Raw genomic sequence first — 18,569 nt, 5'->3', positions numbered from 1 at the left:
TATTTGATTACGTTCATATTTTTCAAGTTAAATGATCAATCTAAACTAATCTCGAATTTTGTGAAAAAGTAATTGCCCCTTTAACCAATTATCTGCCATCTGTTGTTTCTGATAACTGGCAATGACTGTTTTACTTGTATGTGGAGGACTGCTGGGTTTTCTGACAAGACAGGTCTGCTTAAGGTCATGTCACAGTATCTCATTTAGATTTAGGACCACTCCTTTTTTACCCTTTTCTCTATCGCATGTTTTGTTAGAGAGCAGAAATCTTGGTCCCATCAAGCGATATGCCCTGAAGTAGTATTCCAGTCTCAGACAATCTCACTTCCACCACCAGTTTCAACTGGTAATATTATTCTTCTGAAATAATATAAAGTGACACACTTTGCCCAAACGTTCCACTCGTTATTCCACAAAATAATTTTCCAAAAATCTCTATCCAACATAAGCAATACCCTTGTTGATAAATTTATTGCATTTTGAAAACCATAACAATTTTGCCCAGACTCCTGTTGAGTTATACACTGACCTTAACTAATGCAAGTGAGTTTTAAAGTGCTTGAGTTGTTACGTGTTTAATGTTCTCCTGGAATAATTTTTGTACACCAACTCTTCCATGTTTTCTCCATTTGTGGCTTTAATGTGGTTCTCTGGAGTCCCAAAGCCTTTGTAATGACTTTGCAACTATTTCCAGATTAAACAATGTCAGTGACTTTGTTTCCCATCTTCGCTTGCATTTGTTTAGATCAGGGCATGATGCTTTTGAAGATTCTTTAGGGCGTTTTCACAACTACAATTCATTTGTCCGAATCCGTTGATGAGTTTGTCAGTTGTGGTTTGTTAATTTTGATCACTGCTGACATTGTGGTGTTGGGTAAATGTTTGTGAAATGTCTCTGAGAAATTAATTAATGTGTCTGCAATATGGTTGCTTATGGCTCTTGAGAGACACATCCTTGTTATTAAACATTCTTGCCAGAGAACAACTGTCCATGCTTGAGCTTTTGATATATGATCATATTGTTCATCTTTGTAACTTGAGAGTCATCACAAGGCCGGATTAGAATTTACATCTTTCAACCCACCATTGGACTTTAAAAGTGGATTGTTTTGTCTAGGTGATGTACATCTCTCAGTAACCGGTCTTTGATGAAGAGCTGGAGAAATTCACAGGGTGGTCTGGATGACAAATGATGGATGCTCACTGTTACTTCCAACTAAAAGGGAACTAGTAGTTCCTGAGACACATGAAAGTGATTTTATTTTAATTTTTTTGCCTTAAGTTACACAGTAGAATGAGGCAAAAATGGGGAAACAATCAATTAGGTGTCATATTTTTCTGAAGATGGGGAAAAAAGCTATAGATCTATACATAATTGTCTTAAAACAGAAAGAAATATCCAATTTACGCTCCTGATATTAATTTTAAATGTTCAAATTACACTCCAGTGAAATACTTTTGAAACATATTTCCATCCATGACCTAAAAACAATATAACCTCTCTTCCCCACCCCTGTCCTAATCAGTGGCTTTGAGCCTTACAAATAGAAGTGGGTGAGGACATCCTTACTTTAAAGCCAGGGACATTCTGTTCAGTGTTGGACGACAGCTGGAAACACAAGCAAACATGCTGAGAGAATGATGATGATTGCCATTCAAAGATGTTAACATTTTGCTTCTCTGGATACATTTCAGTCATAACTCTCATCTTAAGAAAGACACTTAGTTGATATTATTGAGATAAATTGACTGAGGCTTTACAGCTGTTAAAACAAAGATCACACCAGGAGTTGGGAACCGTCTGTGACGACTCATGTCCAGGTAAATTCAGGAGTTGCATGTGTTCACAGCGAGAAACTTTGGTACAAAAATGACAGCTGCCAGATGACGCATTAGCCCCAAGAACAACTTTAGGTCTTCCTCTGAATCAAATTCAAGAAGGTTGGCTTTCAGTCTTGGTCTCACATTCAGTCCAAAGCAGGCAGCATGTGAGGAGTCAGACTTATCTTTAAAAAAACATTACTTTCATCCAAGTAAAAATGCTTTGTTTTTTTCCCCCTCCAAACACTTTCCAACTAAGCACATGGGACAGCAGAACCATATCAATTTGTTTCTGTGACGTGCCAATCTTCTGTCAGGTCATGCACTGTTGCAAGACGTTATTTACATTTGTCCATTTGGAGTCCAGCAAAACTGTTCTAAGCAAAAATTAGGTCAGGATGTTGGAGAATATTGTGAGTTTAGCCGGGGAATTATTCTGTCTTCACTTTTGAGCTTTGTTCCTTTGGACTGACAAGATGTGGATCTTGGGACATTTACAGATGCAATACTGTGTTTGCTTTCACATGCACACAGAAGTAGCACTTTGGATTTAAACTAACACATGTTTTAGATTTATGTATGTGCATCTTTTTATATTGCAGAATGAGTCAGCAGACCTTACTGAGGAGCAGTTGCTTTGTCTGCTGGATGAATGCAGGAGGACAGAGAGTCGGAGCCAGAATAATCCAAGGAAGAAAACCGTGCCATCAGGACATTAAAAACATTCATCTTGTCCATGTGAATTACTGCCTCCAAAACACATCACCTTGGTTTTGTTTTCTACAATGAACTCATTCATAAACTATTACAAATGAATGGAAATACAAATATTTACAAAGGTTTATAAGCATTTTTTTTTTTGCTCTAATGGTGTTCTTGTGTTCCACATGTGGCTGAATTACAGTCCATTGCTGTAATTTATGTTCTCCTCAAGGAAACAGTGGCTGAGGCACTCTCTGTATCAACCTAAGTTGATACAATTAACACTGCTGTCATTAACTCTAGTGATTAGATGCAGCTGCACACAAACTGGATCATGGTTAATTTGTAGAACCACTTCATGAACACAGTCATGATACCTCTTTAGGTTCTTCCAGTTTCCTGTCCTTGGCTGTGTTATATCAGCACTTAGCAACACTGGTATCACATTCACACAAAGATGTGGCTTTACAATCTATGGGATTTATGTGTAAATGTGAGGTTTCTGCTCCTGCACCAGCTTGTCACTGAAAAGGCTTCCTTTAGCTTATCAGTGTATGAGGGGGATAGTTATGTACAGAGTCTGTTTTTCACAATGATCTGATCACACTGAGGCTCTGAAACTGGAAGTTATTTTTTATGACCTGTCCTGCCACTATTGTTTAATTATAGAATAAACTCTCTGAAACTTGTATGTTCTCTTCTTTCTTCTTCTTTGAATTCTTCTTCTTCTTAATCATTGCTTAACATGATACCAGGACTATGCCTAGACAGTGTCATAGGTATGTCCAGTATTAAAAACATCTTACTTTGGGTATTCAGCCAATGCACAATTTGGAGGTGTGACCAAGCTCATTCATGCAGCAGCCCGGGCAAAAATATGCTTCCAACACAATCTCAGCGTAGAAATCCTGTGAAAGATCAACATTGTTGAGGAACATTACATACTAGTATATCGTAAAAGAGTTCTCAAACACCCTGCAGGAATTATCCACAATTTTGATAAATGTATAAGTCATGGTGAAAACGTAGTATGATGTAAAGGACATTTCACTGACAGTCTGTTATAACTGAACTGTTATAATATGCAATAAAACAAATATTTTAATTTATGTCTATGGTTGTAGTTTTATTATTTATGGAACGGGGTTGATTTGGGCTTCATCAGGGTGATGGGCTTTTCCAGTTCAGCTAAAAGCATGCCAATCATTCCCACATCTACTTATAATCTTGGTAAAGGTCTTGGATTAATAACAGCTTGAGAAAATGGATCCCACGGGAGCTTTATTTTAATCTAAATCCACTCCTCTGTTAAGACAGCAGTGTTTTCAATGGTGCTTTTGTTATAGTTTTTAAGAATTTTTCAGAAGCTATTGATGAGAGTTAGTGTTTTTTTGTTTCTTTTTCTCTGCACCTGCCTGATGTGTGCCTGGAAGCTTTGTATTTCTCCCAGTCTGGCACTCAAACACCTACAGACATGTTCATCTCACTCTTCACCTCTGAAACACATTCTGACCCCATTGCAATGGCAAGAATTCCACTTGACCTAAAACATTAACAAAATGAACAAGTTCAGTCATATTGAGATGCCAGCGCTAAACTACCTGCCAGGGACTTTAAACAGACCCTTACGTTCTGTCTTTATTCCATCTGATGTGAATATTTTTTGCCCGCCTTTATGCTCTCTCTATGTAATCCACACAATAAGTTTCCAGAATAGTAGAAACGGTATACTGCTCATTTTTGGTAATGGAAACCCAGTGAGCTCACTACGGCAAGAATGAGGTCACTACTAATGTAAAGAGAGACGCACAGCCAACTGAGACTGTCTGGGGTTTAGATAACAGCTCTTTCTGTGATAGACTTAAAGTAGCTGTTGGATGTCTGCTTGTAGATGAGATATTGGTGGAGTGTTGTGGTGAATTCCCATCTAGTTGGTGGAATTCCAGAGAAAAAAATCAGGTTCCCTTCTAAAACATTTGAGAGTTTGTTGCTGCAATGAGAAATTCTTGAATGGGTGCCGCTGTTTGTAGGTGTTCAGAGATATCTGTGTAATGTGTGAGATGTGAATGAATGTGGTCCTTAAGTGGGTCATACTTCATTTTGAGATTCCCTGCAGCAGACTAGAAAAGACACTCCTTTTTACAAAGGCCTTTTTAGACTCTGAGCACATACCAATTGCATGACACGCCAATGTTCCCCTCCTTTACCATTGAAAATACCCTGATCTGAGCAGGTATGAGTTCAAAATCATGTACATGTGCATCTCAATAAATCATATTGTTGAAAAAATATATTTTTTAGTAATTTTATTCAAAAAGTAAAATTTATATATTTCAAAAATTAATAGGCAGTGACTTACTTCAAGTGCACACTTTTGCTAATTTTGAAGATTATGGCTTGCAGCCAGTGCCAGCCCAAGGCATAAGCAAATGAAGCAGCCACTTAGGGCCACCAAGGAGCCCCCTGAGTGGAGTAGTTTTGTTTTTTGTTTAGTAATAATTTCTATGTCATTATTACATCAAAAAGGTTAATAACGAAGAAGGTGTCTGTTGACACTGCATTTTATCCAGTCATATAAAGGAAAAATTAAGTGGAAGGGAAAAGCATTCATTTGTTTTTCCCCTTTGTTTGTGCAGTTTTTCCACCTACAGTTTTCTCTTCTACTTATCTTCAATGTAGTATGTTTGATCATAGGATTCTGTGAATAACCTGCTTCTTTACCAGTGACTGTTAATAAAGAATAAAGATAACTAGAGTTTTTTATGAAGGGTTTATTGTTCACTTGACAAAGAATCAATAACAGGAGTATAAACAACACTTTGAGTAGAAACTATAGTAGAAATGTTTATAGAAAAGTTTCACTAATAATTAAAAAAGAGACATACAAAAATCAAAATAACAAAGACATCCTCATGTCAGTGTGCAAAAAGGTTTATACAGATAGAAACGCTTCCATAGGAGGTTACACCTCGAGATAAATTATTTAAATAGCATATATCTACACAAATGACAAAAAACAGAATAATTTATCAAAAAGGCACAAGTAATACATAATGCAAAACATATTCAAAACATCTTTTTAATCCTTTCCTGTTCGAGTTTCTTGTACTAGAAAAATATCTTATATACAGCATATGAATGATAATAGTCTTGCTTTTAAAAAAGTAAGCCAACAAATTTATACTCTGTTACTAAAAACAAGTGTTTCTTTTGTATTGCTGGCCTTAATAAAAACAATGAGGTAATATTTGTACATAAAGGGTTTCCTTTTTTCCCTCCTTTGTCAAAAACACTCAAACCCAGGCACGCCATCATGCACACTGTGCAGAAAGCAGGACACAGTTGTTTTCTACTTCACATAATTAGAAGTAACTGCATATATTTAGAGGATGTTAACCATAGAAGGTTGCTCATAATATTTAATGATAGCAAGATGCAGTGAGGAGCTAAAATTAAAACCTCTTTGATGAAAGAATAAAGATAGCTGGCCTTCACTATAATTGAAATTTTAATATAAATACAAATTGTGTTCCAAGTTCTCCTGCTCACGGTTTTTCTTTCCTGAGAAGAGTATTTTTTGGGCCAGGACATTGTATCTGCAGCCAAGTGAGGGGGTCACCAGGAAAATTATAATTAAATTCAGATATTAATGTCTTCATTTCTATTCTTTTTTGGTGTCACTCATGCATAAAAAACACAACATTCACTCTCTTCAATAAGAACAGTCATTCTTTACTGTCCACAGTCCCTCAACAGTTCCTTCACAGGGGATTACTTTCTGCTTTTCTTTTACCCCATCCTTAAAAATGTCTTTTAATACTTTCTTTGTTCTGAGTACTGTATCATTCAGTCCACAGCAGATGTATGTTAATGCTCAAAATTAGTGTAAAAATATAAAAAAAGAACAACTCTCTTCCCTTTTCTCCCTCATCCATAGAGGAATAACAGTTCAGTTGTGCAAAGCAATAAAATGTGGCCCTCTTCTGATGCAGCTCAGCGCAGACAGAGAAAGAGAGGCGATTTCTTCTTAGCAGAACTGCACGCCCAATTTGTGCAGTTAACTTTTCCTTTTTATTTGGCTTCGACTCCTGAGGTCCCTTTCTCTCCCTTATCTCCTTTGCTCAACCTTCCTCCATTGTGCATTTCTCAGAGGACAAATAAATGAAACTGAAACTGATGTAGGCCTACGCTGATACATTCTTCCAGAAGGCTCTGTGGTGCAATTATGTATCTGGAAGACAAAGCAAAGAAAATACAAATCAAAAAAAGTCTAAATGATGAGAATTGTTCCTGAACTGTCTAATCTTTGTACATGGTCTTACCTCTGCATTCATATTTGAGGTCTGAGAAGTAAACCATCTCCTGAGAGAAGACATACAAGCCTAGTCGCCCACCAGCATATGTCTTATCATAAATGTTTCCAGAATCCGCCATGATTCTCTTGCCTTCATACATGACCACTCTAAAAGATAAATACAATCATACTGTAAGCTACTGTAAAAGTTGTGAAAGAATTACACAATTTTGGACATAAATCAGGTTTTGAACACACCTAATAAGTCCAGTCTTGGGTCTGTGGGTTAGGTGCCATCTATAGGCGGTAAAGTCCTTCCAGCCAATGTTCTTAGGGTCGTGCCACAGAGTACGGACCTGAAAATCAAGAGTGGCAAAGATTAAAGTAAAAATAGCCACAAAAAATTATTTAGCCTGAAACACTGACTCAAACACCATGCTCTCACCTGTCCTGCGGTGTCTCCGGTGTGCCACAGAGCATTTCTGAGATGTTCGCCAGGCCCTGTGGTGGAATTTACAACTTTGATTGACAAGCCAGAGTAGCCTTGAGCTCTAGTGGGTGTGTGGGACCAGTAGGTCTGTGTGATCTGTTTCCACATCACTGTGTAGAAGCGGGAGCTGGACTGGTAGCCAAACACAAACCCGGCATAATCATCATCTCTGTCTGTGTTGATGAAGAACGTTCCACTGAAATCCACAGCACTGAACTCATCGTAACCTGAAGTGGAAAGAGCATGATTTAGGGCAGCCACTACATATAGCAATTATAACTGGAGCAACATGTTTCTCTGTGTGTTACGTACCAACAGCAATGCCAGGATCGCAGTTGACAGTCTGCACCAGCTCTTTGCCTTGATGCCTCACCACCCAGTTGGGGTCAATCTGAGAGGTGCCTTTGGGATCCAAGGGTACCATTTGGAATCTGCGGAAGTCTGTTTCACTGATGGCAAAGTTCTCAGGGCAAACATCATGGATGTCCAGGACATTGTCTTGGTCAAAATCATCCTTGCAAATATCTCCACGGCCATCACCTTCAAGGAAAATTTGAATAAGGAAATAAGAAAACAAAAAATGAGAACTAAGATCCTTAGATCGCTACAAATAAGAGGGAATGTAACAGTTTTTTAAAAGCTTACCATCAGAGTCCAGTTGATCAGGGTTAAAAGCCAATCGGCAGTTGTCTTTATCATCAGGAATGCCATCATTGTCGTCATCATGGTCACAAGCATCACCTTTGCCATCTTTGTCATGGTCAGCCTGGTTGGCATTGGGAATGTATGGGCAGTTATCCAAGTTGTTCTGGTGACCATCCTCATCAATGTCCTGGTTGTTATCGCACTTGTCTCCAATACGATCTGAGTCAGAATCAACCTGCAAAAGATCCACATTCCTTTTTGCTGAGGTTTTCCAAAGACAAGCTCTTGTTTTTCACCACTCTTCTTATCCTGGATATATGATTTTTAGGTATGCAAGCAATGTCCAGAACTGACACATCTCCAGAAACTTTGTATTCTATGCTAAAGGTTATTTACCTGGTCTGGGTTGTGCTCGAGGGGACAGTTATCACAGTGATCTCCAACACCATCTCTGTCTGTGTCTCTCTGGTCAACATTGTACACATATGGGCAGTTGTCATTCTCATTCAGAATACCTGTTGAGGAAAAGTATGTATTTTTATTTTTTTTTATCCTTAGCCTTTTTTTCCAAGTAACTAGTTTGAGTTTGCAGAGATTGCTTACCATCACCATCAATGTCGACAGCACAGGCATCTCCCTCTCCATTGTTGTCTGTGTCTGTTTGGTCAGTATTAGCCTCAAACACACAGTTGTCACAGCGGTCACCAACATCGTCCCTGTCTGCATCATACTGGGCAGGGTTGTACACTCTTGGACAGTTATCCTATTTTAATGGAAAAATAACATTATAATATGGAAAGGTGGAGCATAAGTGAAAGAGTTTATATTTATAAGAAAAACTGTGTTTCTAGCATTTTTCTTTTACTTTGGTTGAAATATAATATTACAGAAGTATTTAACACTGCATTTTTCTTTCCCAACTCTCCAAATCCACAAAAGAGAATTATGGGCAACCAGCCACCATATCCTCAATTCTGGCTTTATGCGAAAATTATAGTACATTATCCCTGTACTACCGACTTTCCACTGTGACTTTTTGGTGAAAGCACACAAACTGAAGCACTTTGCATTCCGATTGCCCAGAGGAAGGATGGCTGCAGTTGATTGCTATGTGTGGTCTCTAGGGAAAGCAGAGCTGGGGGCTGAAAAAACTCCCAGATTACTCACCCTATCATCGGGAATTCCATCATTGTCATCATCATGGTCACATTCATCCCCAAGGCCATCTTTGTCATGGTCTTCCTGGCCAGAGTTGGGAAGATTGGGGCAGTTATCCTACAAAGGAACAAAAGTGAGGTTAGGAAAACAATCATCATAATAATATAGTACTCCCAGATCATAACACCCTTTGGTATTTTTGTCCATGTGGGGTATGGTTACCTTTTTGCAGTGATAAGTGGCGTTCTCCACACAAGGCAGATCAGTGTTAGGCCATCCATCCAGGTCACTGTCCTCTCCGCAAATCCGGCCATTCCCAGCATATCCTGGCTTGCATTCACAGCGGAACATTGACTCGGAGTAGACGCCCAAATATATGCAGTTCGCATTTTTATGGCAGTTGTGGCTACCATCCTTGCAAGGGTTGCGGGGAGTGCACACCTAAAGTAATTATAGAGGGTTAAAACATGCAAGCTGTTCATGTGCAAGGCCTAGCTGCAGTGAATAGTAACAACAAACAATCCACACCTGCTTTTTAGCAGTTGCCTCTTCCACACCTCTTCCAAAAGGTTGGGGACCAGAGAAACGTGAAGGACAGGGGAGGCAGTTGTATCCTGGCTCAGTGTTCTCACAACGATGAATTCCATTGTGAGTATGGCAAGCATCTGGGACCTCTTTGCATTCATCAATGTCTGTGCAGGTAATCCCATCACCACTGTAGCCAAGTGGGCACTTGCCACACTCAAATGAGCCGTCACGGAAACTGGTGCACTTTGTACCAGGGAAGCATGGGTTGGAAAGGCAACCATCTGTGTCCAAACATAGTGTTAAACATTAGATGAATATCATTTGATGATGTTGGACTTTGTTTTACTTGTGTGCAAAGATTAGACACTTACCAATAGGGCAGTCCTGTTTGTTGCAGATTTGAACCATGGTAGCATCACCAATGCAATCTTTTCCTCCATATTTAGGCATCGGATCATTGCAGAGACGGTTTCTTGTTTGGACTCCTCCACCACAGGTTGCAGAGCAGGTATCCCATGGTGACCAAGGTCCCCATTCTCCATTAACTGTAAAATTGAAAATCATATTATTATTCAACACAAAAAAATAAATAACTCAAAAATTTCGGTGACTGTATCTAACTCACTGGGACAAGGTGACATTTGGCAGACTTTGGTGTGACGTCCTTCTCCTTGGCAGTCTCTGCCACCCATCTGCGGTGTGGGGGAGTTGCAGAGACGGATCTGTGTCATGACCCCTTTGCCACAGGTCACAGAGCATGAAGACCATGGTGACCAGTGGCTCCAGCCTCCATCCTGCTTGACTGTAAAGCATGCACAATCAGTTCACTGCATTCTCAAGCAGTGGAAAAGGACTAGTTTTATGATGTTCTGTAGCTTACAGCGCTTGTCGCATTCCTGCGGGTAGCAGTCACGGGTCTGGACAGATGTGCCCTCACACTTGCTGTTGATGCGGTCGCAGGAGCGTCCACGCTGCTGGATTCCACGACCACAAGTCACAGAACAATGGGTCCAGTCAGACCAGGCAGACCAACCACCCTCAGGAAAGTCACTCGCTATAATTGACAGACATGAGTTTTGAAAATTCTCAGTAAGATACCAGGACAGAAATTTTGATTTAATAGGTTTTAATAAAAAACTTACGTGTTCCACAGCGTGGGCAGCATTCTCCATCGGGCACAGTGGCATTGGCACAGGGGATGAGAGGACAGGAGATTTTGCGACATATGGTTGCAGAGTTCTGGATGGGAGAATAGTTTAATGAGTGCAAACATAACATCTATACAAAACAAGACCTGGCTGATCTTGTTCCAAGTCTAATTGCTGCATTCCAGAAAGGAAGGATCTGATTAGATATGTAAAACACCTGCTGTGTTTATGAAGAACCTGCAGAGATCTTTATAAATAATGTCCTGCTAAACAGCCCAAAATAATATCACAGCACATGATTAGCCTTCACTAGAAGAACCCCATGTTGCTTTAATAATAATTTCTGACAGAATGCTATTGCTTTCAAGCAGGATAATAGTAATCACAAGGAAGGGTGCTAATCTGATCACTGTTCTGACATTATTACAGCAGACAGCTGACTTCAAGGTTGTGTAAAGGTTGCATTCCTGGAAGTGTTCTGACACTCACCTGACAGGTGCACTCTGTGCAGCCATCCACTGTCCATTCATCTTTGTCCTTGTGCACAATGCCGTTATGGATGCAGACTCCATTGTGGATGATGATCTGATTTTTCAGTAACTCACTATCAGTAGACTGGGAGAAGAAAAAAAAGAGAGCGTGAGAGTGAGAAGTGGGGTTGCTTAGGACAGAGGATGGAAAAGTTTCACTTTGCCAAGATTCCAATACAAATGAATCACTGATTAAGACATTACTGGAATCTACCGGAGCACTGCAAATGTGACTAACGGGCCAAACATATTTATGTATTCACTAGCATCTCATTAACAAAATTGGCTGGGGACAGCCATTACAGTGACAAGTGGGTATGCACTAGAAATCTGTTAATTCAAAGCAGAAGACTAGAAAAGAAAGAGTGAATCATGGCAAAGAGAAGACATTGATGGCTCTCTGAACGTACCACTTTTTGGAGTTCATTTGACAGCTGCTTAACAATCACATTGAGTCCCCTGAGCTCCTTAAACATGCTGGTAATGTCCTCACATGAGAAACCACAGACAGTCTGCAGATCTGGGGAAGAATAGGCCAATGAATTAACTCTTCTCTTGGGGAAGAAGAGTTATTAGTGGAGTAAAAATTCTAACATTACTTTTAAGAGAGGAGAGATCTCACCTTTGGATTTGTGACCAGTATAATCGGTTCTAATGGCAGGACTGGAACCATTGACCGGGTTGTCCAGGGTCATCATTTGGGTTAAAGCAGCTACAAGTGAATAAGAGCAGAGTGGAAGAGTTGATTTTGATTTATAGCTCAACATAAGCAAATCTTGTATTGATAGCATCAGTCAAGCATATGTTGTAGCTTTTAATGCTGTCTCCGTCCCAGGGATTTTGTCATTTGGAAATATAAACTAAATGTGACTGCATTGTAATAAAACTAATACCACTCAAATCCCTTTAATAATAGCTCTCTGGGTAAGCCATATCACCCATATCAAAAACCACTACTCATTATTAAGGCAGTTGTCTTTCAGTAATTTCAATCTTACCTCCACTTTTACATCCCTTATTGGTCAGTATGGCATCTAGAGAAGTTCCAAAGACAAAATGGACATTCTGGAGGACTCCCTTAAAAAAATAAAAATAAAAAAAAATAAAAAAACAGGATGTATATATATATATATATATGTATATATGTGTGTGTGTGTGTGTTTATATATAATGCCTAAGATTAAATAATGCCTATTTAGTATTATTAAGAAATGTATTCCTCTTACCATAAACTTGTCCTTCACCGCCCCCTTTCCAATCCTGAGTCTGGCTCTATCTGCCAACTCCCTGGACAGTAAAGTTTGGATTGGCACATCCAGCTCTGACACATTGATCTCTTCACAGCCCACAAAAAGCTGTGCCCTGTCCTCCTGGATGAACAGCGTGAGGTTCCTCCAGTGCCCATTGGCCAAGCCGGCATCTTCGATGGACACCACCTGCAGCTGCCTCTCGGTGGAGTAGACCAGATCAAGAGTGTTCGCCTTCCCGTTAGAAATGATCTCGAAGATAGGGCCAGATCCGTCGGTCTTCTCGACTGTCAGCAGGCTGCCTCTAGTTTTCTTGGACTGCTTCAGGTTAAGTAGCAGGAGGAATCCCCGCTCGGCCTGGATGGAATCGAGGAGGTCCCTGAAGGAGGCGTCGGGGACTGGGGGAATCAGGTCTGCGTTCAGGACCTTGTATGCGGGACTGTAAGGGTCTGCGCCTTTGACTAGACTCACTCCGTTGTGTCTTTTGCTCACCCTCGCCAGCTCAAATAGGTCATACACACTGCTATCATCGCGACTCTCTGCAGTCAATCAAAACAAAGGCATTGTTAATTTCTTTTTCTTCAAGACTAAGTGTATAAAAATAACAAAGAGCACAGAAGAAATTGGTTTTAAAGTTTATGTTTTCATTTCACGTTAAATTAAGTTTAGATATTTTTAAATTATTAGCAATATCACACCCACCATCTAAAAAAAAAAAAAAAAAAAAAACGAGAGAAAAGGCGCATTTCCCCCCTTCTTACCTGCCAATCTGGCACCATCGCAACTCGAAAGCATCAGCAGAAAAAAGATGCCACACAGCATCATCTTGAAATCTTAAGAAGCTCCTATTCCAACCAAAGAACAATAATTACTTTACACATAAGCCAGAGATGAACCTCAAATTAAAAAAAAAAAAAAATGGCAATATAATACTAACCTTTCAATAAAAAAGTTTAAAAATCTTAAAAATGGAAAGAAAAAAAGATCCTTGTTTCAGATATTGTATATTCCGTTCCTCTTCTTCGCAGCTTTAATAACAGTTTTATTCGAATGCTGGAAAGTTTCCCCTTTTTATCCCGGTTTCTCCACTGATTCCACTGACCTGGGCTTCTGTCTTAACTTCTATTTAAACGCCTAAAGGACATTCCTGAGCTCCCGTTAGACCAATGGGAATCCAGCGCTGGAGACGGAGAAGGGACGGGCTTGTTATCTTACCTCACATCCAGTCAGAGTAATATCCGAGACGCACATAGGAGAGAAAAAAGACGCATTCCTGAGATGAATTTCCATCACCAGACAAATATTTGATCCACGCACCAAAGCCAAGGCTCGGTGGTTTCCGGTCAGATAAACGCTATAGTTTTAACAGATTTAATGATGTAATGTTGTTTTATTCCACTATGAGAAAGATTATTTAATTTTAAATGATTCAGAATTAGGACATCTTAGGGAAGATGATTCAGCATGTATTCAATAAAATACACGTAAGAAAAATCTTAAATATATATACTTTTTCAACATATACATATATTTTCATTTTCCCCCTGAAATCGTTTATATTTATGTTAACAAAAGTGCTGCTTATTCGATGCCACGATTTACATCTTGTTATATATATTTTGACCACTAGAGGACTCATTGAGCTCAGAACACAGTGTACTGGTACTGGATTGAAAGTGAAGTGGAATGGTCTTTTGGTGTGTCTGGAAAAAAAGGAAGAAATATTTAAAATATAAGTACACCCAGATGATGCTAGTGAATTACCAAATTAATAAATTAATTAAAACCTGAATATTCAATAATATAAATATAAAGAGTCTCTTTTTTTCCCCAGTGCAGGTCCCAAAATACCACATAAACACTTTTACAGAAGTAATTGTGTCATACATTTACAAATAATCAGAATGCTTAAAAATAAACTCAGATCTCCTTCTGCAAATATGTTTTCATTATTTAATTTATCAGCAACATTACGACTAAAACATTTATTTTGAATACAATTAAACACAATTCAGATTCCTTGGAAAACTGGTAAATTATCCTTCTAAATAGTGAAAAATTTAAAGATGTGAATTAGATGCAAATTTTTGCATCTCTAGCTGATTGCAGTGTGCGGTTAAATTTTCTGACTGGTGTTTGACCAGAATTACGTGTGACAATTATTTTATGGCAGCAAAATAATTAAAAACTGTGCAATGAGTGAATACTTATATAACTATTTCCCACACTATGCAGCATTTTATTCAGCATTGCTATTTGGTTTGATTGTACAGTTCTAGATTAGAGAGCAAATGAAAAAAATATTTCCTATGCTGTCTGACTGATTAGATGGTAAAAAGATAAAAAGAGGGCTAAGCTATGCACAAGGCAGGGATTTGCTCATTCCCCATTGAATTGACATGTAAAACAATTATAGAAACCTTATTTAAGGCCAAATTTGTAGATCTTTTTTTCCTACAACCCTGTGTTGCCCTTTGGCTGTGCCACCCAGAGCAAAAAACATCTATGCTGAACATATTTCATAGCTGAGAATGTCATTTACCTTGAAAACACAAACATTTACATCAGTGTTTTGAAACACTTAAAACTTTTAAAAATCCTCATATTAAAATATGGATCGTTTATACTATCAAGGATGACAGTTAAACACGTCCTATTCCTAATGAATGTATTAATCAGAAGGCAAATATAATTTAGCAAAGCTGTATTATATTGACAAAATCTTAAAATGGGCAGTTATTTTTTCCCCTAAAAAATAAAAAATCTAATTCTGAAAAACTCTGAAAAGCCACCTCCAACCATAGATCACAGTAGGTGTTTGTGTTATTTAATGATTGAGCTTTTCCTGACATGTCTAATGCCCAAAAGTGAAAATAATTGCAAGTTATCAGCAATTAACTTCAAGTTTGCCAAATCAGTTTCCAAGAAGCTATCTAGTTCTTCCCATGTATGCTCCAGTTTCTTAGAAATCCTGACGCTGCTGCTCTGCAAGGGGTTAAAATCAATGGCTGGGCATTTAACCTCTGACCTCTTCTCTCTCCCTCTGTCCTTTTCCACCACTGAATGAAGACAGATTTCTTGACAGAGGCTTTATTCAGGTTTTCTTTCACCACATAAGGGTTTGTGATTTTTTTTGTCTGCGAAAATTTGTGTTTGCTAACTGAATCGCACCAGCTTGTGGAGCTGTGGACGCAGAGGAAAACTGGAAAGAGTTAGTGTGTGACTGAGACGAAAAGCTTCTGGGAAGACGGGAGAACACAGAGGCGCCTGCACGCTGGGATGATTTGTGCAGAAAAAACTAAGGCGGGGGGGTCGCCTGCCTAAAAATAGGCGGTGGGCTTCTAACCGTGATCAGACGCAACATGTGGGTTCCTGTTCCTCAGTTGGAGTACGCAGGAGCACACATGTTCCATTAGCAGCGGTACTTCAGTGACACGTATGATTTACAACATGTAGCCGTCACCTTGGTGAAACACAAGCCTGCTGGAAGTGATGGAGCAGGAGCGAGGTTTCACAGGTCAGAGTGTTATCCGAGTGGAAAATGGCTTCAAGGCTGTGAAATGGGATCAAGGTGGGACAGTTTAATGGAAAAAGATTTCTGGAGGTATCGTAGGTAGGTGTGACCGGCCACATACATCTGTGGGCATTCCTGTGAGCTCACAGCGTGGGAAAAGACCTGCCAAAATCTAATAAATACCTGCTTAGGAGAGACAGAATGAAAACATCCCATAGATAGCAAGTGTTTATTCTGACTGGGTTCCCTGGTTTCTGTTTCCATCTGTTGTAGCTTAGGAACATTGTCAGTAGGTGGGAGTTTCAGTGCTTAATCACAGACGATGTCAGGATCAGTCCAGGCAGAACTAGCCCAGAATGTTTAGTCTGTATTTTCACTTTTTTGTGGAAATAGCTGCATGTTTGTGCATTTTCATAAATTACCGGTTTTATTTAAACATCTTAGCAGGTTTAAATTCTAACCAATTAAGTGCATGTTTATACTTTAAACACGGTGAGACCAGCAGTGAAGCACTGAGAAAAGTCACTTGAAACAAGCCAGGCAGCTATGTTTATGATATAGTGAGGATAATTAAAGCTACACAGGTACTGCTGTAGGGTATCTTATGGAGTGGAAAACATTAAGCTAAATTTCGGAGGTGGGTGGTAAGAATGCTCAAATGAGAGAAGCACTGCTTCGACATATTTTTACTTGAGAAATAACACAAGTGGGGCTACAAATAAAAGTATGCTAAAAAAAGCAGCATACATCTGAGTAATTGGTTATTACATTTGATTTAATATTTTGGGAACAGGGGACCTGCGACAGACTGGCGACCTGTCCAGGGTGTACCCTGCCTCTCACCCTGAACGTTAGCTGGAGATAGGCACCAGCACCCCTCCCAAACCCCCTAGGAACAAGGGTATAAAGAAAATAGGTAGATGGATGGATGGGAACAGGGAGCAGTTATGAAGAAAGACCAGGTAGGCAGGCTGAGGAAAGGAGGTAAATGAACATGTAGGGAGTTGAGGACAAAATAAACAATAATCAAGGGGAAAACACTGAGCTAACAGAAAGACAAGAATAAAAGCATTAACAAAAAAATATCTAAAGTGGTAACAGAAACAAACCCAAAAACTCAAACAACTCAAGATTGTGACTGTAAGAGACTGTAAAACACTTAAGACTGAAACGCAGGTTTACTTTTCAGTGGGACAACAACTCTAAATGTTGAGCTGGAACTACAGAGTTAAGTGGTTCAGAATCACTTCAAATGTACGTGTTAGAGAATGACCCAGTTAAAGTTCAGACCTAAATCCAACTGAGAATCTATAGCAAAACGAGCTTCAACTACTTTAAAGGAAAAAAAAAAAAAAATCTCTGGATGTACAAAGAGTGGTAAAGACATATTCCAAAAGAATTGCAGTTGTAATTTCTTCCACTTCGCCCTAATATTCAGTCTCATAAAGTCCCCGTAAAATACAGTACTGTTGCCTGTTATAGTAATGTGACAAAATATGGAAAGGTTCAACCTGTAGGTATGCATTTGCAGGGCTCTGTGGTGGTGGAAGCAAGTATACCCTTTTTAATGCCATGTTCGGAGTCAGATATGGTGACATCACTCTTATTTTGGTGGAAACCCCTGACTACAAAGCATTTCTTAAGTCTTCACAGGATCTCAGATTGAGTTTGCAGTCCGACAGAGCAGCAGCTTTAAGGTTTCTAGAAACTCAACATTCTTGAGTGATCCACTCAGACATCTCCTCTGTAGATAATTTCTGAAGAAAACTGAAAATAGCTGTGTAATCATCCAGTATGGTTAGGCCTCAATGTTTCTTCCATGAAGAATAGAAGAAAAAAGACATGGCAAGTTCACTGGGAAAATCTGAGACAGTTATTTCTGCCAAAGGTGCCTAATCCAAGCTCTAATTGAAGGGTTTCAATGCAAATTTGAGTTTTTTGCTGTATTCAGTTTGACGACTTTCGTGAGAAATGTTGTAATACACATTAACAAAGAAACAATTGCTAGTTGTCACTCTAAAATAAAAGCCAATGATTGGGGCTTAAAACCTTTTTTTTTTTCAAAAGTGCAAAATATTTATTTGGAACTTCTTGTGGTGCAATAAAGAAATGCCTTTGTTTATCCACACCAAGCTTAACAGGCCTGCTTGGTTTTTTCCATCTTCAAAGTGACATCAGGTTTGTGTGTCTGACTGCATAATGAAAGCATGCTTATAATCCAATGATGGACAGTTTATAGGCTTTGCTTGAGGTAATAAATTACTCAACCAATGAAAGTTATCAAACTGATGCATAACAGCTTTCACAAGACTTTTACCTTGACAACAGGCCAACAAATGTTAATCCCTGCAGTTTATTTTTTTATTGAAGTGCAAGTGTTCTTCAGTGGAAAGGTGAGAGAAAACCAAGACGAGCATGTAATAACAGCTTTTTAGTTGGCAACCGGCCTCCCTGATATGCATCATCCTTGAACTTATCCATCCAGAAACATA

At 39.1% G+C, this 18,569-nt stretch overlaps 2 protein-coding genes across 7 annotated transcripts in view; one reads left to right on the top strand and one right to left on the bottom strand.

The window, feature by feature from the left end:
• fsip1 (fibrous sheath interacting protein 1) overlaps window positions 1-3,632 on the top strand; it is a 36,067-nt gene extending 32,435 nt beyond the window's left edge. For all 6 annotated transcript variants that reach the window (XM_044143617.1, XM_044143616.1, XM_044143615.1 and 3 more), the window contains one exon: window positions 2,424-3,632. In XM_044143617.1, the coding sequence (XP_043999552.1) occupies window positions 2,424-2,540 (117 nt within the window). In that variant the 3' untranslated portion in view covers window positions 2,541-3,632. The remainder of the gene's footprint in view (window positions 1-2,423) is intronic.
• Window positions 3,633-5,413: 1,781 nt separating this feature from the next.
• On the bottom strand, window positions 5,414-13,662 carry LOC122846573 (thrombospondin-1-like). The gene is made up of 22 exons (XM_044143611.1): window positions 13,501-13,662; window positions 13,325-13,408; window positions 12,543-13,102; window positions 12,315-12,393; window positions 11,939-12,028; window positions 11,727-11,836; window positions 11,276-11,401; window positions 10,781-10,877; window positions 10,519-10,692; window positions 10,264-10,440; window positions 10,010-10,183; window positions 9,639-9,919; window positions 9,333-9,551; window positions 9,120-9,227; window positions 8,556-8,715; window positions 8,349-8,467; window positions 7,953-8,187; window positions 7,620-7,847; window positions 7,263-7,534; window positions 7,076-7,173; window positions 6,846-6,985; window positions 5,414-6,754 (listed from the first exon to the last, which is right to left on the bottom strand). Exons 2-22 carry the CDS (start codon window positions 13,386-13,388, stop codon window positions 6,747-6,749), a joined length of 3,519 nt encoding a protein of 1,172 aa, XP_043999546.1. The 5' UTR covers window positions 13,389-13,408; window positions 13,501-13,662; the 3' UTR covers window positions 5,414-6,746.
• Between the last annotated feature and the right edge of the window lie 4,907 nt (window positions 13,663-18,569).

The sequence above is a fragment of the Gambusia affinis genome, linkage group LG16 (genome assembly GCF_019740435.1).
Source record: "Gambusia affinis linkage group LG16, SWU_Gaff_1.0, whole genome shotgun sequence".
Classification (NCBI taxonomy): domain Eukaryota; kingdom Metazoa; phylum Chordata; class Actinopteri; order Cyprinodontiformes; family Poeciliidae; genus Gambusia; species Gambusia affinis.
Note: the sequence above shows the minus strand (reverse complement) of the source record. Positions and strands in the feature narration are given on the sequence as shown.